Source organism: Coenobita brevimanus, chromosome 110 (genome assembly GCF_032717465.1).
Source record: "Coenobita brevimanus isolate Jiangsu-jjx chromosome 110, ASM3271746v2, whole genome shotgun sequence".
Classification (NCBI taxonomy): domain Eukaryota; kingdom Metazoa; phylum Arthropoda; class Malacostraca; order Decapoda; family Coenobitidae; genus Coenobita; species Coenobita brevimanus.
The window spans coordinates 35,864,601-35,890,857 of record NC_137063.1 but is presented as its reverse complement, the minus strand read 5'-3'; the positions used below and the strand labels follow the sequence as shown (position 1 = coordinate 35,890,857).

The 26,257-nt window shown below is 42.4% G+C and overlaps 1 protein-coding gene across 1 annotated transcript in view; it reads left to right on the top strand.

The window, feature by feature from the left end:
- The window catches only part of LOC145417548 (uncharacterized), a 79,827-nt gene that overhangs the window by 30,715 nt on the left and 22,855 nt on the right, over window positions 1–26,257 (top strand). Inside the window, exon 3 of the mRNA XM_080286256.1 lies at window positions 11,545–11,629. Within this exon, the coding sequence (XP_080142382.1) occupies window positions 11,545–11,629 (85 nt within the window). The remainder of the gene's footprint in view (window positions 1–11,544; window positions 11,630–26,257) is intronic.

The window sequence follows — 26,257 nt, the reverse complement described above, 5'->3', positions numbered from 1 at the left end:
TTTCTCGATTTAACGCGACTTTACACGTACGTGATGTTTTCAAATTAGCCGCGCCTTGGACAGTCCCGAGCTGATAGACCATGTGTGGCAGTTTATGCATAAATATAATTTTTTATTTGTCTGTTGCTTAAACTGGTTTTATTCAAACTATAATATTCAAAAATGAATTTTGGCCCCATTCTGAGCAATTTGGCTCATTTTCGGACAAAATTTGACCAGGAAAGTGATGACAGATCTTAATTGTTACAACTTGATGCTGCAGAACAGAAAAAAGAAAACCACTCAGACCAGATAGAGCAGTTCTTTTTGAAGAAAACAGAAAACTTAAGGGAGTTATCTTCATCACCAATAGTACGGGAGTCAGAGGAAGAGGAAGAGGAAGGACAGCAGAGCGAGGAGGGACAACAAATTTAGAGTGGGGAGCGGCGGGAGGTGGGGTAGCGAGGTGAGGTGGGACAGCAGCAGACGACGAGTGATGCATAGATGAAGTGAGGCTGTGTGTTGTTATTGTTTGTGACCTACTTACTGTAATGAAAATGTTGCTTTTCCTGTAGTGTTTTTAATACCTACTATTGCATTAATAATGCTGAGGAACTTTCACAATGCCGTGAATGAAGCAGAATTGAAAAAAAATCCATGTAAAAAACGAAAACAGTATGCATTTGAGGAGAAGTAAACAACGCTTTGGCCCAACTAGGGCTCAAATGTTGTTTTATTTCTCCCCAAATATACTGTTTTTGTTATTTACGTGGATTTTCCTTCAAATTAATATTGTTGCTTTTAAGTTTAGAGTAGCATAACTCCCCAAATGAGTAGACTTTCCCAGAGGCCAGGACTGTAACCCCCAGTATTACCATTGTTTCTTATGGGAAAATTATATTTAAAAAACACGTTTTAAACTAACGCGACCTCCCCAGGAACCTAACCTTCATGTTATTTGAGAGATTAGTGTATATATATATATATATATATATATATATATATATATATATATATATAAAGTAATCCCTCCACTATCTGACATAATAGAGCCAAAGGCATGTCCGGAAAGTGGTCGTGTCCTGATAGTGGGCACCAGCCTCCTGGACTTGTACTTATGGACCCTAACTCAGAAAAATGCCTATACAACTCCCTTTGGACATGCATAGCACCTATTTAAGACCCAAATCACACCAATAAGGGACATAAAAGACTGAAATAAATGCAAAAGAACCATAAGATGAGGTTTTTGAGGTAGGTTTATACAATATTAAACATTCTGGGTACTTACAAGTCCCTGGCTCCTGGACTGGTAGTTATGGACCCTAACCTAGCCTAACTCAGAAAACACCTCCCTACTGCACATGCATAGCACCTAAGACACTACATATTCATACCAATAAGGGACATAAAAGAGTGAAATGAGGTGTTTGAGGTAAGTACAGTATGGAAAATACAGTACAATACAGTATGAAGCATTCTGCGTACTTACAGCAAGTCCACGGCCATCTCGATGAATAACCGCCTCCTCTCAGACTCTGACAGTAAGAAGGATTTCCTGAAGCACTTGCAGTACACTGTTCATGAAGTCTTGCACTTAACTTAGTCATTCGCACTCAGAAGTCCATTCTCTTTACACTGCGCACTCATGTCTTACTTATGCTCCATTGTAACTTAATAAGTGTTGCACTTTGCACTTTAAGTCTTTCCACTCATAAAACCTTTTTCTAAACAAAACACACTCAAGTTAATTTACGTTAAATTTACAGTCCAAAAATTGTTCGTCTTTTCACTCAGATTTCTAATTTCTTTACAATACTGTATGCACTGTTTTTCTTTCACTGCACAACACTAAATTCCCGTGTGGTCTAGTGGAGAAGTTCTTGCCGTTTAATCACTGTCAGAGTCTGAGAGTATCACAGGGAGGTGACCTAGGGGTGCGTCGCTGGGTTGTGGTGATGGCGTACCCACTGCAGACGACTCTGAAGATAGACGCAAAGTCACGTCGAACGGTGACTCCACCGTGGCTGATGTGCTGGGCTGTGGTTCGGAGCATGAGGGCCTGTCTTGGGGAGGCAACGGAGTGGAGCCAGGGCTGGGCACAGCGGGGGTCACAGGCCTGAAAAAGCTGTCAATCGTTGATTGACACAAGGAACGACAATTCTGACGATTAATGATGCGCTGCCTGACAGCACGCACTTCCTCCACAAGTCCCAAGGGCCCCATCTCCCTGTCGCAGTCCGGGTGTTCCAGGTAGTCCAGAACGAACTCTAGGAGTTCCCGGAGTGCGCTTAGCTTGGGGATGGCTGGAGTAGTGTCATGCTGAGAGGAGTCCGCATCATCGTCGCCGTCCTCGTCTTAATCTTCAAGCTGGGTATTGACACCTGCAACTGAAGATGCGATCTCGATATCAGACATGGTCTGATACCCAGGATCGCCTTCGTTGTCATCCAACCACTCACGCACATCGTCCACATCAACATTGTCCCCATGCGCACGTAGAAGAGCATGGAAGTCATCCACGTCAAAACCTAGGAAATCGTGCTCCACATCCGTTCCGAGAAGCAGATGAGACGAACCATTTTCTAGAGTCTTGACAGGGATTTCCTTCCATGCACTGGCCCAGTCGTAAATGGCAGACTTGATGTTGTGGCGGCGAAGGTTTTCCAAAGTCCGCTGGCCTCGCGTGTCCCATCCTTCCCTGCACTCGTCCTCGTCCTCGAGAATAACCATCACCTCGTCCAGGAACTTCCGTCGGTATAGGCGCTTCGTTGCCACGATCACTCCTTGGTCCATTGGTTGGATGAGAGCAGTAGTATTAGGTGGCAGAAACATGCACCTAATGCGGCCATTCTCAGCCACCAAGTCCTTGTCGCACGGGTAGGCAGGTGCATTGTCGTGAAGAAGGAGGGCCTTTACCTGGTCACGTGGGATTCCCAGTTTCTCCGTCTGGTAATGTATGACCTCCTTGACGAAATGGCAGTGGAACCAGTCTCTGAAGATGTGGTCTGTGAACCATCCCTTCAAAGAATGGTACCAGACGACAGAAAGGACATCCACCACCCCACGAAGGCACCGAGGCTGCTTTGCACGGCCAACAATAACGGGCTTAAGCCGGTGCATGCTGTTAGCTTAGCACAACACAAAGCAGATAGCCTTTGCATGGAGAGCTTACGGCCAGGTACACGCTTCTCCGTCTCCTCGGCTAGAGTGTTCGTTGGCAAAGAGCGATAGAATAAACCAGTTTCATCAGCGTTGTAGACTTGACCGAGAGTGAGGCCCTCCCTGTCGATCAAGCCCTTCACCTTGGGCCGAAACTCCTCTACTCCATCCTCGTTAGCGTCCAAAGCTTCGCCATGAGACTTACGGTTGGTAAGGTCATGTCGTAACTTGAACGCAAAGAGCCAACCCTCAGATGCCTTGAAGTCTAGGGCGTCGTGAAGCCTTGCGAACTTCTCAGCAGCAGCCTTCAGCTCCATACCACGTACCATCACACCAGCAGCACGTTGCTGTCGATACCAAATCAATGTGGAGCGGTCGACTTCAGCAAACTTGAGAGTAAACATCATCTTCCTCTCCACGTTGCGTTTGCTTTTCGACAAGAAGTCAGCCATGTACTGCATGAGTTTGTCTCAGGATCTCCTAATATCAAAGTAGATCGGGCCAGGTTGAACTCACGGAGGATGCGTGAGGTTGACCATCCCGCATCTACTTTCTCCAATATCTCCCTCTTCTTCTCCAGAGTCAAAACTACTCTCTTCCTCTTCTCAGGTGGCGGGGCCATCACCACACACACGAAGGAGAGGCACGAGAGGAGCAGGAGTGCCTGCAGCAGGTAAGGCATCACCACAAAAGCGAGCACGTGGGCAGCCATGACGACGAGCATACACTTACGACAAGAGACGGGCGGAAAGTGGGAAGGATGCAGGGGCGCTCTAGCGGATGTCGGAGGAATGATGCACCAAAACAAAGCTGTCCCAAGTTCAAATTACGGGCAGGAAAAAGTTGGATTTTTTTAGGATTTTTTGCAGTTTTCGGACCATTTTGGGAAATTTGGATCCCGGGACGATTATGTCCAGTAAGTGGGGATGTCCGGAAAGTGGGTGTCTGGATAGTACAGAGATTACTGTATGTACAGTATATATGTATATATATATATATACTGTATATATATATATATATATATATATATATATATATACAGTATGTATATATATATATATATATATATATATATATATATATATATATATACAGTATATATATATATATATATACAGTAGAATTCAAATTTCGACAGTTTAGAATTCGATGAATCAAATTTCGATGCATTTTGGAGTGGTCTGCCTACCTTACTTTTCGATGCAAATTCGTGAATTTCGATGCTTTCAGGGCCAGACGCCAACCAGAACAAGCAAAGATAGTATTTTTTATGTGAACCAAAATGCTAGAAGTGAAGGAAAATTATAAGAAAATGTATGAACATAACCAAGTATACACTTGCTGACAGTATGGCAATACGGTGCAGAATTACAGTTACTTTACCACATTTATAGTTCATAAAGTTTACAGGGAGTGTGGGCAAAAAAGCGTGATTTTATGTAGTGAAGTTGGGAGGCCCTGGACCCAAATTGATTTTTCCCATAAGAAGTTCAGTTTAAATTTCGAAGTTTTGAATTTAGATGCGGTTTTTGGGTACATATCCCCAGCGAAATTTGAGATTTTAGTGTACAGTAAACCCTCATTATACGATGGGGTTCCGTTCCTGAAAACCCCATCGTAAAGCAATCCCATTATAACATGGAGTCAATGGGGATACTTTCTCAGACCTGCCTAAACTCTCACATACACACACCTTAGCACTCACATACATGAAATATCCTTATGTTTAAACATTTAAAGTAACACATTAATAGTGAATAAAGAGAAAAAAGCATGAAAACTACAGTATACAGTAGATCTTACCTTTACTGAAGCAAGCAACGGTTGTTTATGTGGTTCCTAGACAATTCGCCATGAAGTTGACAATTCGTCGTCATAATATGGACGTTCCCCGTCAGGACAATTCCCCGTCATTCTATAAACATTACTTATTACTGATTAACTGATACTTTAATAACTAATTCTGAGGGGGATCTATCAAAGTCTATTTTCATTCAATAGCATTGGCTTTGGATATCATTTGTAAGTTGCACTTTTAGACAATATTTAACTTGTTTCTACCTTGCTGTAGTTGACTTTGAATTATGTTCTAGCATCACCCACAGCTGTTTTCATTAATTTCCATTGGTACTACAACATCCTGGGTATATTTTAAAACGACTTTGAAGAGGTACAAATACAGTACTAAAAAAACTAGAGTACTTCCTAAATAAACTGATATGAAAATAAACGACGAGGAATCATCCTGACGACGAAAAATCCCGATGGCGAATTGTCTTGTTATTGTTGTGATGGCGAATTGACTTGATGGCGAAATATCCCGAAACATTTATATAGACGTAACATGAAGAGTATTTGTATAATTCCAAAGTATGTCGATCGTTCAATTAAGGTAATTAGGCATTTATATAAATGCCAATGTCTCATATGTAGCCTTATGCTAAGATGAAGGATCGATCATAAATCATCTGATCCACGTTTCAATATATTATTATTTTTCATTTAATGCCCATGATTTGATGCCATATTTTACATTTACTATATAAACAATAAACCACCATCACTTTTATAACTTACATAATTAAAAAACTAGTGTACTTGCTAAATAAACTGATACGTAAATAAATGATGGGGAATCGTCCTGACGGCGAATTGTCCCAACTCGGCCTCACAGTCACAGGGACTCACAGCCCTCACTCATCAGTGTCAGAACTGCCTGGCTGGGCAGGGCTAGCTAATGAGGCTGGACAGGTGGACAAGTGTGTGTGGTCTAATGTCGACAGTGTGAGGACGTTTTTGTTGCGTTTGCACATTCGCTGTTCACTGAGCCGCGGATGATCCATCGTTGTTGCAAATCGTTCCCATTGTATAGTGGGCGTAGGGTACTAAAATTTTGACATTGTATAAGCGAAATATCGTACAAAGAGGCATTGTATAATGAGGGTTTACTGTATATATATACAGCAAACTTGCCTGGAACACGTTCTTGCCGAACGCGCTCGCAATTATACACGATTAGTGCTGGAATATGTATAAGATAACGTAAGATTAAAGAACCATTACGAAAACTACAGTATATATTTACGCAAGAGAGGCCTTTGATTGGCCAAATCCTTGAACATCAGCTCAGCACGCACGGTTTGTTTTGATCACGTGATATGATTCGCTGTACTGCTTTTCCTCAGTGCTGTATTTGTAAGTTAAATATTTACAGTACTGTTGTGGTAAGTTTATGTGCAAGGTAAAGTATTATTAAATAACGTTCAAGCAAGAAATAAAGTCTTATAACCAGTTTTCTGATAGGCATCAGAATATTACCTTTTTTATTTGTTTGTTAAATATTTGCTGTACTGCTCTTCCACAGTACTGCATTTGTAAGTTAAATATTTACTATTCTGGTATGCATCTGTAAGTTAAAGCACTTAAAGAAAGTTAAAGCATTCAATAAAGCCTTGTAACCAGTTATAGATTACATATGATCGGTGGGTTCCAAGACAATTTGCCATCATGTCAATTCCCCGTCAAAACATAAACGATTCCCCTTCAGGACAATTCGCACCCTGTATGATTCCCCGTCATTCTATAAATATATTAATTAATCAGTACTTTTATAAATATACTTATTATTAATTAATCAATACTTTAATAACTATATTTCAGGGGGATCCATCAAAGTCTATGTTGTCTTGTTATTGTTGTGATGGTGAACTGGCTTGACAGCGAATGGTCCAGAAACCATTTTGCTCCCTAGACTCCCTAGGCATGGTGTTTTGCTGTTGTCTGCCATTGGTGATCAATATGAGGCACTTTGGGTGGTTGGAGGGTTCATTTGGTGTTGTGGCTTGCAAGTACAGTGCTGCACAGCAAGGCTTCGACGTGCAGGTGCGTGGGCACGGGGCAACATTCCGACGCTGACTGGTTTCAGCATCGAAATGTTGCCTTGTGTTTGGGTGTCTGAGTTTTGCTGTGCAGTGCTGTGTTTGTGGGTTGTGACATAGGATGGGCCTTCTGACCACTTCATATTGATTACCAGAGGCAGATGGCAGCGGGGGACCACGTTTGGGAGATCTAGGGAGCAAAATAAGGAGTAGTTAAAACTTACGCGGTTTCGCGCCGAATGCTTCACGTTAGGAACGAAACCCACGCGTTGGGGACGAGCTTGCTGTATATATATATATATATATACAGCTGGCTATATACTGTATATATATATATATATATTAGGAGGAGGCTGTAGCACGGGCTGAACAGGGTAGTACTCCTGAGGGGAATGGGAATGCTGGTGATAGGGAGAGCTGGAGCTCCTGTTTCACTAGCTATCTAACCATCCCCCTTTGCTGACCTTTTCAGTGTGACAGTAACATGGAGAGTAGACCAGCATACTCTCCCAAACATTTCCTCTAACTATCTATGCACTACACCACATGCACTTTACATTTCACTCAACGTATCCCACTACGTTACAGGGGTTGGCGCCAGCAAGGGCATGCGACCAGAAAACTTTGCTCCCGCTGTCTAGTGGCGGACTTCTGGGGGGAGGCGTGGCGGGGGTTCCGCCGGCATAGATCGTGGGTCCAGGGCGTGATGGGGCTCGGGCCTGTGCTAGAGGGTACAGGGCATTGCGGTTCCTAGGCTGCCGCTTCCACCCAATAGAGAGGGGCCCGAACCTGGGAGTAGCGCCCCAGGAGGCTGCCCTATCAGTGGGTGTATAATGACGGGATAGTTGCAGTGCCAAGGCGCGCTTGGAGGGTGTCCCTGCAGCTGTCCTGGCAGGGTGCCCTGAGGCCACTACCACAGCCACTGGTAAGCTGGTGGGCTAGGGGTCCCAGATCCATTGCCTGGACCTGGGACTGTGCAGTGAGTGGGACCTGTGCTATGTCTGTCCCCCCTTTATTAATACTGAAGATGACAAAACAAAATAAGTTTCAAAGCAAGCCTGAGGACAGTAAATCACCCATGGGGATGAGGGTGGGTTCATGGAATGCGGGAAGTTTGAGGGGAAGAGCGGGGGAAGTCGTTGAGGCATTCAGTAGGAGGTGGGTGGATGTGGCGTGTTTGCAGGAAGTCCGGTACAGGGGTGGATCAGCCAGAAAGATTGTTGGGAAGGACTGTTGCTATAAGTTGTTTTGGCAAGGGGGGACGGACGGATATGGAGGTGTTGGTGTGATGGTTGCGGAGAAATGGGTGGAATATGTTATGAATGTTTTGAGAGTAAGCGATAGGATATTGGTAGTGAAAATTCTGTTGGGAAGAAAGATAGCTACGATTATATCGGCATATGCTCCACAGGCAGGATTGGATGAAGCAGAGAAAGATAGATTTTGGGATGATTTAATATGTGTAGTGGGTGGTATGTGGGATGATGAGATAGTGATTTTGGGAGGGGACTTAAATGGTCATGTAGGTGAAGCAGCACAAGGTTATGAAGGAGTGCATGGGGGATGTGCATATGGTCTAAGGAATGCAGGAGAAAGGATACTCGAGTTTGGGGAGGCAACGGACATGATTGTGTGCAACACATATTTTAGGAAAAGAGACAGTAGTTTAATTACGTATGAGTCTGGGGGAAATAGCAGTCAGATAGATTATTTTCTGGTTAGGAGGGCCGATAGGAGGTTAGTGAGGGATGATAAAGTTATAGGAAATGAGGAGTGTGTGCAGCAGCACAAACTATTGATTTGTGATATGGTGCTTAAAGAACAAGTGATGAAAAAGAGGACTTATGTACCTAGGTGGAAAATATGGAAGCTGAAAAACCAAGTAGTAAGGGATGCCATCTATAGCGAGTTGAGAAGAGTGGTGGCTGAACAGGGAGCTGTAGACAGAGGCGTAAATGAACAGTACAGAGCCCTCAAGAACAATTTCTTGAGAGTTACTGATGTAACATGCAGTTGGACAAGAGGACCACCAAGAAATAAAGTAACTTGGTGGTGGGATGAGGGTGTAGAAGCTGCAGTTAAGGAGAAAAGAAGGCTTTTCTGGGAATGGAAGAAGGGTGGTAGCAAAGAGGAATATTTGGCTGCCAAGTGTAGGGCTAGAAGAGAGGTGTACAGGGCAAAGTCTGAGTCACAGAGACTATTACTTGATAACCTAAATCATGGGGAAAGGAAAAATATGATATTTAGGGTGGCAGGTCAAGTGAAGAGGAATAATCAGGATATTATAGGTGAGCAGTGTGTGAAGAATCATGAAGGAAGGGTAGTGGTGAACAGTGAGGATATTAAAGATGCATGGAGAGAGCATTACAACCAGTTGTTGAATGAGGAGTTTGACTGGGACAGGGAAGGTTTGGAGCCAGCAGATCCAGTGTCTGGCCCTTGGCCTTTGATTGATACTGCTACTGTGAGTGAGGCAATAGGCAGGATGAGGGTGGGGAAGGCAGCAGGTGATATAGGGGTGAGTTTAGTCACTGACCTGATAAACAGGAGTATTTATGAGTGTGTTGTCCCAGATGATTGGCAGAAGAGTGTAATTGTAAATGTGTATTAAGGGAAGGGTGATGCCCTGGAAAGAGGAAATTATAGAGGTATAAAGCTTTTACATCAGATAATGAAGGTAATGGAGAGAGTTTTAGAAGGTATGATTAGAGAAAGAGTGAATATTGATGAGATGCAGTTTGGGTTTATGCCAAGTAGGGGGACCACTGATGCTATATTCATTGTTCGACAGCTTCAGGAAAAATATATTGGTAGGAGAAGGGCTCTTTATTTTGTTTTTGTTGATTTGGAAAAGGCCTTTGATAGAGTCCCTAGAGAGGTGGTGAAGTGGGTAATGAGAAAGCTTGGCTTGGAGGAGTGGCTGGTTAGGGTGGTTATGGCTATGTATGTGGGTGCTCACACCCAAGTAAGAGTGAATGGAGATTTGAGTGATGAGTTTTCTGTGAATGTTGGTGTGCATCAGGGGTCAGTCTTGAATCCCATGTTGTTTATCATGGTACTTGAAGCCCTTTCACGTGACTTTAGAAACGGACTCCCGTGGGAGTTGTTGTATGCTGATGATTTGGTGTTGATTGCAGAGAACGAAAGGGAGGCGGAGGAAGGTTTAGAAAGTGGAGAGATGGTATGGGGCAAAAGAGTTTAAGGGTAAATGCAGATAAAACAAAAGTGATCATATCTAGGGTTGGTGGTGGTACTATCAAATATGTGGGAGGGTGGCCATGTGCAGTTTGCCACAAGGGCGTTGGAAGTAATTCCATCTTGTGCAGTGTGTGTGATAAATGGGTGCATAAGAGATGTAGTGGTATCAAAGGTAGACTGCAAGATAATGCTGATTTTATGTGTACGGTGTGTCGTGGAGAGCAGGTGGAGATTGTCAGACGTGAAAGGATTGAACTTGCTGGTGAATCTCTTGAGTTTGTGGAAGAGTTTTTTTATTTGGGAGACATGTTGTGTGCTGGAGGTGGGGCTGGAGCTAGCTCTGTGGCTAGGGTGAGAAGTGGTTGGAAGAAGTTCAGGGAGCTCTTGCCTCTCCTGACATTGAGAGGACTCTCCCTATGTGCTAAGGGGTCTTTATATGCAGCATGTGTTAGGAGTGTAATGCTGTATGGTAGTGAGACCTGGGCAGTGAAGGAGGAGGATATTCGCCAGCTCAGATGTACAGAAATGACAATGATTAGGTGGATGTGCAGTGCGTCCCTGCGTCCAAGGCCTGGAGGGGCTGGGTTTACGATGGAAGAGTTGAGAGGTAGGATGGGACTGGAGTGTATTGGTGTTGTGATGAGGAGAGGTAGACTGAGATGGTTTGGACAATTGGAGAGGATGGGGGATGATAATTGGGTAAGGAAGGTGAGAAGTGTTAATATTGGGGGTGGGGTTATGAGGGGTAGACCGAGAAAGACATGAGACGAGGGCATTAAGTGTGACCTCAGGGTTAAGGGACTGAACAGGGAGGCTGCAGTTGATCGTGCAGCATGGAGAGCCGCCATTAGGTGACCAAGGCCGACACATGCAAGCATGTTGGAGCCTTTAACAACGAAAACGAAAATGAAAACGAATATATCTGTGTATATATATATATATATATATATATATATATATATATACATACACATATGTTAAGTTTGTATGTATTTAAAATGTATTTACAAATGTATATAAATACAATTGATGTATTTAGTACTTAGTATTTAAAGAAATTCATAAAGTGTAGTTAGTATTTAAATACATTTCTCCCATGTATTTAGTATTTAAATACATTCAGTGTATTTAGTTCCCAGCTCTGATGATAGGCTTGTTATATGGCTTTGCTTAATGGTCTTTGGAGGCAGCTGCAGTATCCAAGTGCATGTCTTGATAAACCAAGCAGTTATTCTACTTCCTTTAGGAAAGTTTATGGAAGGAATTTAACCTTGTGCCACTTTTCTTGTCATTCTTGTAATCTCAGTAGCAAATATTTTATTTGCAGAGTGTTCCTCTAAAGGAGCTGAAGAAGCTTTGTCTTCACGAGTTACGTGGCATGAGCAAAAAGAGAATCCTTGCATGCATTAATGGTAAGAAGTTGAACTGTTTTATTGTTGTAGTTGCAGATGTACCATTATCAGTTATCATTGTGATATTGTACAGTATAAAAGATCTTATTAAGGTTAAGAGTCCTTTCTGTTGTCAAATTTGAATATATAATATCTGTCTATCAGTCTGTCTATCTATCTGTCTATGTATGTATGTATGTATGTATGTAAGTCTCTATCTATCTATCTATCTATATAGTGTATATATCTATCTATCTATCTATCTATTGCCAGATGCCTCAATCCCATTTGGGGTGGCCACAAACAAATCGCCTCCAAGTCGCCCTGTCCCCCGCCATTTCACTGCCATGCTCCCAACTCACACCCCCCTCTCTCATATACCTCTCCACCCCATCCCTCCATCTCATCCTCGGCCTCCCCCTCCCTCTTCCCCCCTCCACCTCACTCACATACATTCTCTTCGTCAGTCTTTCACCCTCCATCCTCTCCACATATATATATAGCCTCTGTGGTGCAGTGGTAAAGCATGCGTTTTCATACACTGAAGAACGAGGGTTCACGCCCCACCAGGGTAATATACTTTGGGAGCATTCTTCTGGCCACATACTGCATTGGCAGACACAAGGGGTACCGTGGTTGAACCAGTGTCGCATACTGTAAAGTATGCTTGCACCCAGTCGGCTTGCGTGGGCCAATTACACTTGGTTCACAGACTACACACACATCCAAAGCCACTCCAACACTAAAGTTACACTTACAAGCACTTCTCACCCTACATACAATCTCTGTCAAACAGCCTAACTGACTTGGTAGAGATACATTGGCTGTATTGTTTCCACTTTGGTTGGGATACGGTCCTGCAGTGGACACTCAAAAAACTGATGAGATGAGGTGATATGAGGTGTATATATATATATATATATATATATATATATATATATATATATATATATATATATATATATATATATATATATATATATATATATATATATATATATATATATATATATACCTGTATATATACATATATATATATATATATATATATATATATATATATACACATACACAGTAATCCCTGTACTATCCGGACGCCCACTATCCGGACTCCGCACTTACCGGACATTGTGGGCCTGGACCTTCGGAACCCAAAAATGGCCAAAAAAAAGAAAAAAAATCCCCCCCAAAATCCTAATTTTTTCCCACCTGCAATTTGAAATTGGGGCACGGTGCCGAGCAGCTGTTGTTTATGCACGGCCCCTTCACCCCTTCCTTCCTCCCCCCTCCCCAGTTACTGCCTAACCACCATCGAGAGTAGATGTTCATTGCAGTGGATGGTGCATGTGCTCGTTTTTATGAATAAACAGTGAATAAACTGCAATACCTCGCCACTAGACCACATGGGAATTTTCAGTGTTATGCAGTGTTAAGAAATTGTAATTTAGAGTGCAAAGGATTAAGTGTGGAGTGCAAAGTGGCAGTTGACACTGGCATTGTGCAATAAGAACAGAATGTGCAGTGTTAAACAGTTATAACTCACAGTGCAAAGAATATGCAGTGTTAAACAATTATAACTCACAGTGCAAAGAATGTGCAGTGTTAAACAATTATAACCCACAGTGCAAAGAATTAAGTATAGCACAACACTGGATTGCTGTACATGCTTCAAGAGCATTTTCACAACTGCCAAAGCCTTAGAGGAGGTGACCACAGACGTGCTGTAAGTACCCTGTACACTGCTAAATATTTTCCATACTTCTAATTCCTCATTGTCTGCATCCATTTCATTTATTTCATGCTTTATGTCCATTATTGGTGTGAATAGGGCCTTAAATAAGTGCTATGCATGTCCGGTAGGGAGTTATTTAGGTGGCTTTCAAAGAGTTGCTGGGTTAGGGTCCATAAGTACTAGTCCAGGTGACAGGGGCCCACTATCCAAATGGACCCACTTTTCGGACATGCCTTTGACTCCATTACATCGGATAGTGGAGGGATTACTGTATATATATATATATATATATATATATATATATATATAGATAGATAGATAGTTTTATGTAGATAACTATATATATATATATATATATATATATATATATATATACTGTACAGGTAACTCGCACGGAACACGAGGGTTTCGTTCCTACCGTGCCGTGTTAGGTGCGAAATCGCGTATATTTAAACTACTCCGTATTTTGCTCCCTAGACCCCCCAAATGTGTTGTTTTGCTGTTATCTGTCACTAGAAAGCACTTTAAGTGGTTAGAAGGTTTATTTAATGTTATAACTCACAAATACAGTACTCCTGAGCAAAACTTCAACACACAAATACTGTACGTAAACACAAGGAAACATTCCGACGCCGATCATAGGTAATAAATTAGGTTAACTGGTACCAGTGCTTTAACCTACAAGTACATACCAGAACAGTACATATTTAACTTAGAAATGCAGTACTGTGATATCGAATGATTTCAGTACATAATCTGTTAGGAATGGCTGGAAAAAAAAAATGTTATGAATACATTTTCACCTTTTTGATATATGTTTATGGTAGTTTCGAGTTATTTTTTACGTTATCGTTGTGCCCATGCTTGGAAAAGGGAGCGAAAGAGTTGAATTTTCAGTCCTAAATGAGAAAACTGCACGTCCTCCAAGGCTAGACTCCGCCACGGGAGAATAAAGTGGAGGGTCAGTCCGATTAGCAATAAGGAAGTTGTGTCACAACTTCCAGCTCCCACACCACGAGAATGGCTAAAAATAGAATCGTAATGCAGTTTCAGAACTAACAATAAGGCTAATTATTACGAATACAGATACAAAGCAGAAATAAATACGTTTACAGACAGGGAAAACGTATTTCTTCCGTCATAACATGTTCATCTTTCTCAATCATTTTACGTTCATCTTTATCATTTTACCTTGTTATTTTCGCAATATATATTGCTGTCTCGTAAACAGAGTGGTTGTTTGTGTTTTGCAAGGGAGGAAAAAGGTTGTATTTTCTGTCTGGGTCGAGATAATGGGTGATGTGTGGTTAGGCATGGCCACGAGCGAAAAAATCGTACATCCACTCATCACGATAGCCGGTGGTGAACTGACAGTTGAGTGACAGATGATACATGAGACGGTGAAGTCAAGGTCATGTCCCAGATTTTCGTTCACTTCCCGAAAGTTGTCACAGTTTTCTACAAGTTGCAAACCATTACAGCAAACCTGAGCAAATAGGTAAAGATACCAAGACAAAAATGTATTTTTCTCTTATTATAAGTCTTTAACGAACAAACAAAAAAAAGGCAATATTCCGACGCCGATCATGGGTAATCATATAAATCAGGTTAACTGGTTACAAGGCTTTATTTAATGCTTTAATTGCTTACAAGTACATACCAGAACAGTAAATATTTAACTTACAAATACAGTACTGTAGAAAAGCAGTACAGTAAGAGTTTAACGAACAAACAAAAAGGCAATATTCCGACGCCGATCATGGGTAATCATATAATTCGGGTTATCTGGTTACAAGGCTTTATTTAATGATTTAACTTTATTTAAGTGCTTACAAGTACAGTACATACGAGAACAGTAAATATTTAACTTACAAATACTGAACAGCACTGTGGAAAAAACGAACAAATAAAAAAGGCAATATTTTGACGCCTATCAGGTAAACTGGTTATAAGACTTTATTTCTTGCTTTAACGTTATTTAATAGTACTTTAAGTTGCACATAAACTTACCAGAACAGTACAGTACTGTAAATATTTAACTTACAAATACTGTGCTTCTGTACTCGGGAATGTCTCACTCGCTGAATAATTTCCCGCCTAGATCGTCACGTAATCAAAACAAACCGCGCGCTGCGGTGACGTTCGAGGATTTGATCTTTCAAAGGCCTCTCCTGCGTTAATTTGTAGTTTTCATAATGGTTTTTTAATCTTACGTTGTCTTATATGTATCCCAGCCCTTACCGTGTATAATTGCGAGCGCGTTCCGTGAGATCGTGTTCCGTGCGAGTTACCTGTATATATATATATATATATATATAAGTAATCCCTCTAATATCCGAACACCTAATATCCAAACATCCCCACTAACCGACATAATCGTCCTGGGATCCAGTATTCCCAAAATGGTCTGAAAACCTCAAAAAAATCGAGAAAAAAAAAAAAAATTTCCCGCCTGTAATTTGAACTTGGCACGCGGGGTGCGGGACAGCTTTGTTGTGGCGCGTCATTCCTCCGACGTCTACTAGAGCACCCCTGCATCCTTCCCACTTTTCGCCTGTCTAGTTGCAAGTGCATGCTCGTCGTCATGGCTGCCCACGTGCTCGCTTTTGTGGTGGTGCCTTACCTGCTGCAGGCACTCTTGCTACTCTCGTGCCTCTCCTTCGTGTGTGTGATGATGGCCCTGCCGCCTGAGAAGAGGAAGAGAGTGGTGTTGACTCTGGAGAAGAAACGGGAGATATTGGAGAAAGTAGATGCGGGGTGGTCTTCTTCCCGCATCCTCCGCAAGTTCAACCTGGACCGATCTACTTTGTTTGATATTAAGAGATCCTGAGACAAACTCATGCAGTACACGGCTGACTTCTCATCGAGAAGCAAACGCAACGTGGAGAGGAAGGTGATGTTTACTCCCAAGTTTGCTGAAGTCGACTGCTCCACGTTGATTTGGTATCAACAGCAACGTGCTGCTGGTGTGATGGTACGTGGTACGGAGCTGAAGGCTGCTGCTGAGAAGTTCGCGAGGCTTCACGACGCCCTAGACTTCAAGGCATCCGAGGGTTGGCTCTTCGCGTTCAAGTTACGGCATGGCCTTACCAACCGTAAAGCTCATGGCGAAGCTTTGTACGCTAACGAGGATGGAGTTGACGAGTTTTGGCACAAGGTGAAGGGCTTGATCGACAGGGAGGGCCTCACTCTCGGTCAAGTCTACAATGCTGACGAAACTGGTTTATTCTATCGCTCTTTGCCAATGAACACTCTATCCGAGGAGACGGAGAAGCATGTACCTGGCCGCAAGCGCTCCAAGGAACGGATATCTGCTTTGTGTTGTGCCAATGTTAATGGCATGCACCGGCTTAAGCCCGTTATTGTTGGCCGTGCAAAGCAGCCTCGGTGTCTTCGTGGGGTGATGGATGTCCCTCCTGTCGTCTGGTACCATTCTTTGAAGGCATGGTGATCTTGAAAGACTGGTTCCACCGCCACTTCGTCAAGGAGGTCATACATTACCAGACGGAGACACTGGGAATCCCGCGCGACCAGGTAAAGGCCCTCCTTCTCCTCGACAATGCACCTGCCCACCCATGCAACAAGGACTTGGTGGCTGAGAATGGCCGGATTAGGTGCATGTTTCTCCCACCTAATATGACTGCTCTCATCCAACCAATGGACCAAAAGTGATCGTGGCAACAAAGTGCCTATACCGACGGAAGTTCCTGGACGAGGTGATGGTTGTTCTCGAGGACGAGGACGAGCGCAGTGAGGGACGGGACACGCGAGGCCAGCGGACTTTGGAAAACCTTTGCCGCTACAACATCAAGTCTGCAATCTACAACTGGGCCAGTGCATGGAAGGAAGTCCCTGTCAAGACTCTAGAAAATGGTTGGTCTCGTCTGCTTCTTGGAACGGATGTAGAGTATGATTTCCTAGGTTTTGACGTGGATGACTTCCATGCACGTCTAAGTACGCATGGTGATGTTGATGTGGACAATGTGCGTGAGTGGTTGGATGACGACGAGGGCGATCTTGGGTATCAGACCTTGTCTGATATTGAGATCACATCTTCAGTTGCAGGTGTCAGTACCCAGCTTGAAGATTCCGACGAGGACGACGACGATGATGCGGACTCCTCTCAGCATGACACAACTCCAGCCATCCCCAAGCTGAGCGCACTCCAGGAACACCTAGAGTTCGTTTTTGACTACCTGGAACACCCAGACTGCAACAGGGAGATGGGACCTTTGGGACTTGTGGAGGAAGTGCACATTTTCAGGCAGCGCATCATCAATCGTCAGAATCGTCGTTCCTTGCGTCAATCAATGATTGACAGTTTTTTCAGGCCCGTGACCCCTGCTGTGCCCAGCCCTGGCTCCACTCCGTTGCCTCCCCAAGACAGGCCCTCATGCTCCGAACCACAGCCCAGCACATCAGCCACGGTGGAGTCACCGCTCGATGTGAGATTGCATCTGTCTTCAGAGTCGTCTGCAGTGGGTACGCCATCACCACGACCCAGCGACGCATCCCTAGGTCACCTGCTAGTGATACTCTCGGACTCTGACAGTGAATAGACCCCAAGAACTTCTCCACTAGACCACACGGGAATTTACAGTGTTGTGCAGTGAAAAAAACAGTGCATTGTGTTAAGGATTTACAGTTGTGAGTGAAAAGACAATTTTTGAACTAAATTTAACGTAAATAGACTTGTGTGTTTTTGCTTTAGAAAATGGTTAGAAGAGTGGAAAAAGTTAAAGTTCAGAGTGCAACACTTAGTAAGTTACAATGGAGCATAAGTTAGACAAGAGTGCGCACTGTGAAGAGAACGGACTTCTGAATGCGAATGACTAAGTTCAGTGCAAGACTTCAGGAACAGTGTACTGCAAGTGCTTCAGGAAATCCTTCTTACTGACAGAGTCCGAGAGGAGGCGGTTATTCATCGAGATGGCCATGGACTTGCTGTAAGTAGGCAGAATGTTTCATACTGTACTCTACTGTATTTTCCATACTATACTTACCTCAAACACCTCATTTCACTCTTTTATGTCCCTTATTGGTGTGAATATGCTGTGTCTTAGGTGCCATGCATGTGCAGTAGGAAGGTGTTTTTCTGAGTTAGGCTAGGTTAGGGTCCATAAGTACCAGTCCAGGAGCCAGGGACTTGTAAGTACCCAGAATGTTGAATATTGTATGAACCTACCTCAAAAACCTCATTTTATGGTTCTTTTGCAATTATTTCAGTCTTTTATGTGCCTTATTAATGTGATTTGGGTCTTAAATAGGTGCTATGCATGTCCAGAGGGAGTTGTATAGGTGTATCTCTGAGTTAGGGTCCATAAGTACAAGTCCATAAGCTGGGGCCCAATATCCGGACAGGACCACTATCCGGACCTGCCTATGGCTCTATTACGTCAGATATTGGAGAGATTACTATATATATATATATATATATATACAGGTAATCCCTTAATTCACGTGAACTTTTTTCACGCAATTTCAGTTATCCACGAATTTTTCGTATAATAATTAAAACAAAATACAGTAATAGTATTCAGATAAATAATTTCAATATACGAGAAATAAATAAAATATAAACATGCCAACCTGCTGCCCGTGTGCATACATACAGTATGTGTGTGTGTGTGTGGAAGGTCGGTCTACCACACACCACACAGTCAGTTTGAATCCGACGGTTGAACCGTGCATAACTCGCGAGTCGTTATTTGTGGCTTATTTTTCTGCCTTCCAGTGATTTGCTTGCCTTGTTTGCCAACATGGGGCCTAAGCATAGTGCTAGTGATGCATGTGGTAACACACCAAAATGGACTCGTAAAGTGATGTTACAGACAGAGAAAGTTAAAGTGTTGAGCAAACTTAGGGAAGGAACATCGGTGACAATTCGCCGTCAGGACGATTCCCCGTCATTTATTTACATACCAGTTTATTTTGTAAGTAGAGTGCACTAGTTTTTTACTTATATGAGTTATAAAATCCCCCTGAAAATTAGTTATTAAAGTATTAATTAATCAATAATAAGTATGTTTATGGAATGACGTGGAATCGTCCAGGGTGCGAATTGTCCTGATGGGAAATCGTCCATGTTTTGACGGTGAATTGATAGTGAATTGTCTTGGAATCGTATGTTTGGGGTGAATGAGTTAACTCTTCGTACAATAAAGAAAGCAGAACATACCATACGGGAGGCAGTGAGGGCTAGTGCATCAGACTGTGCTAAAGTGTCTCCACCTACGGCTGTGAATTGTCTTGGAACCGTATGTTTGAAGTGAATGAGTCAACTGTTCGTACAATAAAGAAGGCAGAGAATGTAGCATACAGGAGGCAGTGAGGGCTAGTGCACCAGACTGATAGTGTCTCCACCGTGCGCCTGTGCTTCTCAGCTTTCAGTGGTAAATTTCTTATATTTTTGTTGTTTTTCATACTTTATGCAAGTTTATTAGGTGTATGTAGTGCATAAACAGTATTATTCAGATGTAATACACTTAATAAACATGCGTAATTACGTGCACACATGGGCAGAACGTATACGTGAATTTACCACATACGCGAAGGTTCTGGGAACGTAACCCTCGCGCGAATTAAGGGATTGCCTGTATATATATATATATATATACATACAGTTACCTCTTAAATAACACGAGGGTTAGGTTCCTGGAGAGGTCGCGTTAGTTAAAAACGCATTTTTTAAACATAATTCTCCATAAGAAACAATGGTAATATTGGGGGTTACATTTCTGGACTCTGGGAAAGTCTACCCATTTGGGGAATTATGCTGCTTTAAACTTAAAAGCAACAATATTAATTTCAAGGAAAATCCACATAAAAAACAAAAACAGTATATTTGGGGAGAAATAAACAACATTTTCGCCCTAGTTGGGCCGAAGCATTGTTTACTTCTCCCCAAATACATAATGTTTTCGTTTTTTACGTGGTTTTCTTTCAATTCTGCTTCATTCACGGCACTGTGAAAGTTCCTCAACATTATTAATGCATTAGTAGGTCATAAAAATACTACAGTAAAAGCAACATTTTCATTACAGTAAGTAGGTCACAAACAATAACAACACACAGTCTCACTTCATCTATGCATCACTTGTCTGCTGCTGTCTCTCCTGACCCCGCTTCCCCACCTCCCACCGCTCCCCACCCTGAATTTGTTGTCCCTCCTCACTCTGCTGTCCTTCCTCTTCTCTTCCTCTGACTTCCGTGCTACTGGTGATGAAAGTAACTCCCTGAAGTTTTCTGTGTTCTTCATAAAGAACTGCTTTATCTTGGTCTGAGTGGTTTTCTTCTTTCTGTTCTGCAGCATCAAGTTATAACAGTTTAGATCTGCCATCACTTTCCTGGCCAAATTTTGTCCGAACTTGAGCCAAACTGCTCAGAATGGGGCCAAACTTCATTTTCGACTGTTATAGTTCGAATAAAACCAGTTTAAGCAACAGGCAAATGAAAAATTGTATTTATGCATAACCTGCCATACACGGTCTATCAGCTCGGGACTGTCCAAGGCGGGCGCGGCTAATTTGAAACATGTATGTGTAAAGTCGCGTTAAATCGAGAAACCCTTGTTAGTTAAACATATCTCCTTAAATATTTGCTCGTGCTAAAACGAAAACGTGTTTTTAAACTCGCGTTAGTTGAGAGATTACTGTATATATATATATATATATATATATATATATATATATATATATATATTAGATAGATATAGATATAGATATAGATAATTATATACTGTCATCCCTTAACATCCGCATGCGTTAGGCAACAGAGACACCCGTGAATGTTAGAAATCCACGGATATCTGCTGCCCCCTTTAAAAACACCTCTAGACCCCCCATTTCCTTATATAACTAAAGAAAAACCCTATGTGCTTGTTTGCAACCACTTTATTTAATACAAGAACACTAAACAACTACTTTATTTAATACAAGAACATTATAAGTTAAAAATAATGAATAGTGTACACCTTCGTGGCCTCTTCTGACTACTGTGCTCATCCCAGCTCCCTCCAAAAGGAAGAGTGTAACAGTGTATTTCATTCACTGGATAATGCCATTACTGTACTAAAACAGCCACGAACTGTGCCAGGGATAATGTTACAGCGTCAGCAGAGTTCAGTGAGATTTTTCTTTTTTTCTGTAACCATCCGCGGATATTCAAAACCGTGTACTGTATGTTAAAACTGCAGATGTTAAGGGATGACTGTATTGATAATTATATATATGTATATGTATGTGTATATATATATATATATATATATATATATATATATATATATATCTATATATATATATATATATATATATATATAAACAGACAGTAAAAGTCCATTAATCCGAATGGCAGTGGACCGAGAATAATTTGGATTATCAGATTTTTCAGATTTTTGGGTGAGACCACTAAGACACTTAATTTCATGTTTAAATTGAAATTTTACCAAATGGATCACTTTTCATTTATTCATAATACAGTATGGCACATATTATCATTACTTATTACACAAAATTTTTACTTAATAATGTATTACTGAAGACACGAATTAAGAGATGTTGTTGGTTATTTAACTCTCCAGTAATGCATAGTGTTGAAAACAGCAGCTGTAGGCAGGTAAATCCAATTAGAGAGAGTGAGTCCAGGGTTAATAATAATATGCATGTATTGTAAAAGCACAAAAACATAATATGTATTAGTGAGGATAATTCCTTAAACCTATGGTACAGATCCAAAAGTGGTCGGTTGTTTACGAGGAGTTGCCAATTCATGCATTACCTTATCCATGACCACACCGCTTGGCAGTTTGGCGCATTTGGCACCCAGTTTGAATTTTTGAATTTTGATATTTTGATTTCCCCCCCCCCCCAGCCTTCTTCAAAAATTTGGATTATTGGGATTTTCGGATTATCAGTGTTCAAATAAATGGACTTTTACTGTATATCCAGTACCCTCGCGACCAACACGGTAATATTGTCATGCATGGGTCCTGTGTTGGACCAAAAACGTGTTGGACGAACAACAGAGCTTATGGGGAAAAATGAATTATTGTCAGCAACCCTAGGAAAAGTCACCCTAAATACCTACCATATACCTATACATATATTGGTACTGGAGCCTGTGGTACAGTGGTAAAGTGTGCATTTTCGTACACTGAAGAACGAGGGTTCGCGCCCCGCCAAGGGTAATAAACTTTGGGAGCGTTCTTCTGGCCATGTACTTCATTGGCGGACACAAGGGGTGCTGTGGTTGAACCAGTGTCGCATACTAAAGTATGCTTGCACCCAGTCGGCTTGCGTGGGCCGATTACACTTGGTTCACAGACTACACACACATCCAAAGCCACTCCAACACAACAGTTACACTTACAAGCACTTCTCACCCTACATACAATCTCTACTAGACAGCCTAAGCCACTTGGTAGAGATACATTGGCCGTATCGTCCCTACTTCGGTAGGGATAGGCCGGTCCTGCGGTGGACACTCAAACGGCTGATAAGATGAGATGAGATGAGATATTGGTACTACTGTAATTATAATAAATGGTACTGTACTATGAATGATAACTAATCTTTTAGGATAGTGTTGGTGGGCTTGTTGGGAATGGAAGGTGGTATCCGAGGCTGTAGGTAGTCCTACTGGGTTCCCGGAGGATGGGTGCTGGTCTCACTAGTGGGTAATGGCTGCTGCTCCTCCTCAACCTCCCTCATAAATCCTTTGAAATTCCTCTCCCCTTTCTTCTGCCTCTCGATGAATTCTAGCTTGGTGGCCTGAGGGAGGTGACGCCACTTCTTGGGGTTCTCAGAAGGCTTCCTAGGCATCATGAGCTGAGTAAAATGCAGTAGCAAGGGCAGAAAATGCAGCAAGAAAAAAGCACCATCCAATGCGAATTATGCGACTGAGTGGCGCTGTGGCGGGAGAAATTTAAGCAAAACATCACGTGAGAGCAGAAGCGTTTTTCATTGGGCGACATCACGATCATGTCACGGTAGCGGGCGAGGGAGGCTACTTGATCGGAAGTTTTGATTGGCTCTCAGCGTCACGGGAACGTCCAGTATGACCGTGTTGGACCAGAGGTGATCGTGCTAGAGGCGAAGTCTATGGATTTCACCCACTTCTCGGAGCTCCGTCCATGTTATGCTTATGCACCCGTTTTACAGTACTGTATATATATATATATATATATATATGTATAGAGAGAGAGAGAGGTGGGGGCGCTCACCATCCACTCACTCGCTGTAGTGCTGCCGTTGGGTGTCTGCCCTTTCCTCTCCTCCATCCGTCTCTCCTTCCATCTTCTTCTGTCTTTCTTTCCTTCATATTTTCCTTGTCCTTCTGCCTACGGGTGATTTTACACTCCCTCTTCTTTCTTTTTTTCCTTCATTCTTTCCTCTTCCTTATGCCTGTGGGTGACTCTACAGTACACTGAGTGACAAGCCAATTGGTTTCCTGTACACCAGAAAACCATTTACTAACCTAGGTGGTAACCATATAGCCAAATTTTGGCCCCTGGTGGTTTAGTGGGTAATTATTGCGCTCCAGTCGGATTGAGCCGGTGAAGGTTTATATCCAAGGGATGGTTGGAGTTGATTGCTCTTGTAGTGCCACTCAGGGATGAGTGAAGCTGGTCACTCTCATCTTAAATGTTGGGACCAACTGCCTAGCCCCGGGCTCCTACGCTTATGGGGCAATGTAGGATTGGATGATAGATAGATTGATAGATGTATATATATACCGGTATGTATGTATATAGATAGATAGATATAGATATATATTCAGTGGAATTTTGAATTTCGACAGGCTTGGGTGCCTAAAAATCACTGTGAAATTCAAATAATCAAAATTTTAACTGAACTTCTTACGGGAAAAATTAGTCTTGGTGTGAGGCCTCTGAACCTAACTACGTAAAATCATGATTTTTTTTCCCCACACCCCCTGTAAACTTTATGAACTCTAATTGTGGTTAAGTAACTGTAATTCAGCATTGTATTGCCATTACTGTTAGCAAGTCTATATTGCCATTAGTGTTAGCAAGTCTATATCTCCTTGTCAGCAAGTGTATACTTGGTGTATTTCTGCCCTTTCCTGTATTGCCATTTCTCCTTTGGCTGTGTCCATGTTTTGACGAGGAATTATCTGACGGCAAATTGACTTGATGGTGAATTGTCTCGGAACCATATCTTCGTATGCTTCATGTATGAATAAATGATGTTGATTGTCATTTTCTGACACATGTCACATATAAGGTTAGGCTCATACTTTTTCTTTTAATTTTCCTTCACTTCTAGCATTTTGCATCACATCAAAAATATTATCTTTGTTTGCTTTGGTTGGAGTCTGGCCCTGAGAGCATCGAATAATGCGATTTTGTGTTGAAAAGTGAGATAGGTGGACCACTCCAAAACTCATCGAAATTTGAAGTCAAATTCTAAACCGTCGAAATTTGAAATTCCAATGTATATATGAGGTGCTACCCAAAAGTTCCAGTAATTGGACTATTGTAGGAGAATAAGTTACCTTACTTCCTAGTTCTCACTGTCGCCTTCGAAGTATTCCTCTTGGGCATGTATACAGTGGTCCAAGAGTTTTTTCCACGAGTCCATGCATCCCTGGAAGGCTTCAGGTGTGATGGTCTTGAGCACCTCCTGCGATTCTGTCTGGATCTCCTCAATCGAGTCAAATCAACGCCCTTTCAGTCATAATTTCAGCTTGGGAAACAGGAAAAAGTCGCAGGGAGCAAGGTCAGTCATATAGGGTGGGTGGGAAATGACTACCATGTTAGTGGAAGCCAGGAACTGCAGCACAACAATTGATGTGTAGGTGGGGGCGTTGTCATTCATGATGCAGGACCCAGTCCTTGTTATTCCACTGTTCTGGACGTTTGCGGCGGATGTTCTCCCTCAAACACTGCAAACCTTCACAGTAAAACTTTCCGCTGACAGATTGACCAGTTAGGACAAATTCTTTGTGAACAGTCTCTTGGATATTGAAGAAATCAACATTGACTTGACATTGCTGCAAACTTGGCACTCTTTTTTTGGCCTTGGTGAATTGAGAGACTTCCATAGCAATGACTGCTGCTTTGTCTCTGGGTCATAACCATAAACCCATGATTCATCACTAGTTATGACCATGGAAATGAAGGTGGTGTCATCTCTGACCTGATTGTTGATCTCCCTGCAAACTGCAATGTGATGTGCCTTCTGATCATCACTCAGCAGTTTTGGCACAAATTTTGCGGCAACGCATCTCATGCCCAACACATCTGACAAAATGTGTTGCACGCTCCCATACAAGAGTCCAGCTATATCACAGACATCATGGATAGTTTGTCTATGATCTGCAAAGATAGCCAGACGAACTTTTCTGACGTTTTCTGGTGTTGCCGTTGGTGGTTGTCCTGAATGATCATCGTCTTTGACGGACTTTCATCCTTCCCTGAACCGCTTGTACCAGAAATATGTGCTGGTTTAGGACATGGCATTGTCACCAAAGGCTTGCTGAAGCAACTGGTGAGTTTCTGCTGCCGTCTTGTTGATCTTGAAGCAGAACTCGATGCAGGTTCTTTGTCCTGTGAGGTCCTCCATTGTAAAACCGCCAAACCACCTACACACCACGTTACAATAGTAAGCAAAGCTGAACAACACGTCCACTCACAGACACGGCCAGGGCCACACTGATGCACAAGGGATGCTGCTGACTTCTTGTAACGGCAAAAGGCAAAACTACAAACGGTTGGCTCCCTTTGTTCAGATTACTGGAACTTTGGGGTAGCACCTCATATATATTAATGTGCTCTACATATACTGTATGTACAGTAATGACTCTAATATCCGGACGCCCAATAACTGAACATCCCAACTACCTGGACATAATCGTCCTGGGATCCAACATTCCCAAAATGGTCCGAAAACCACTAA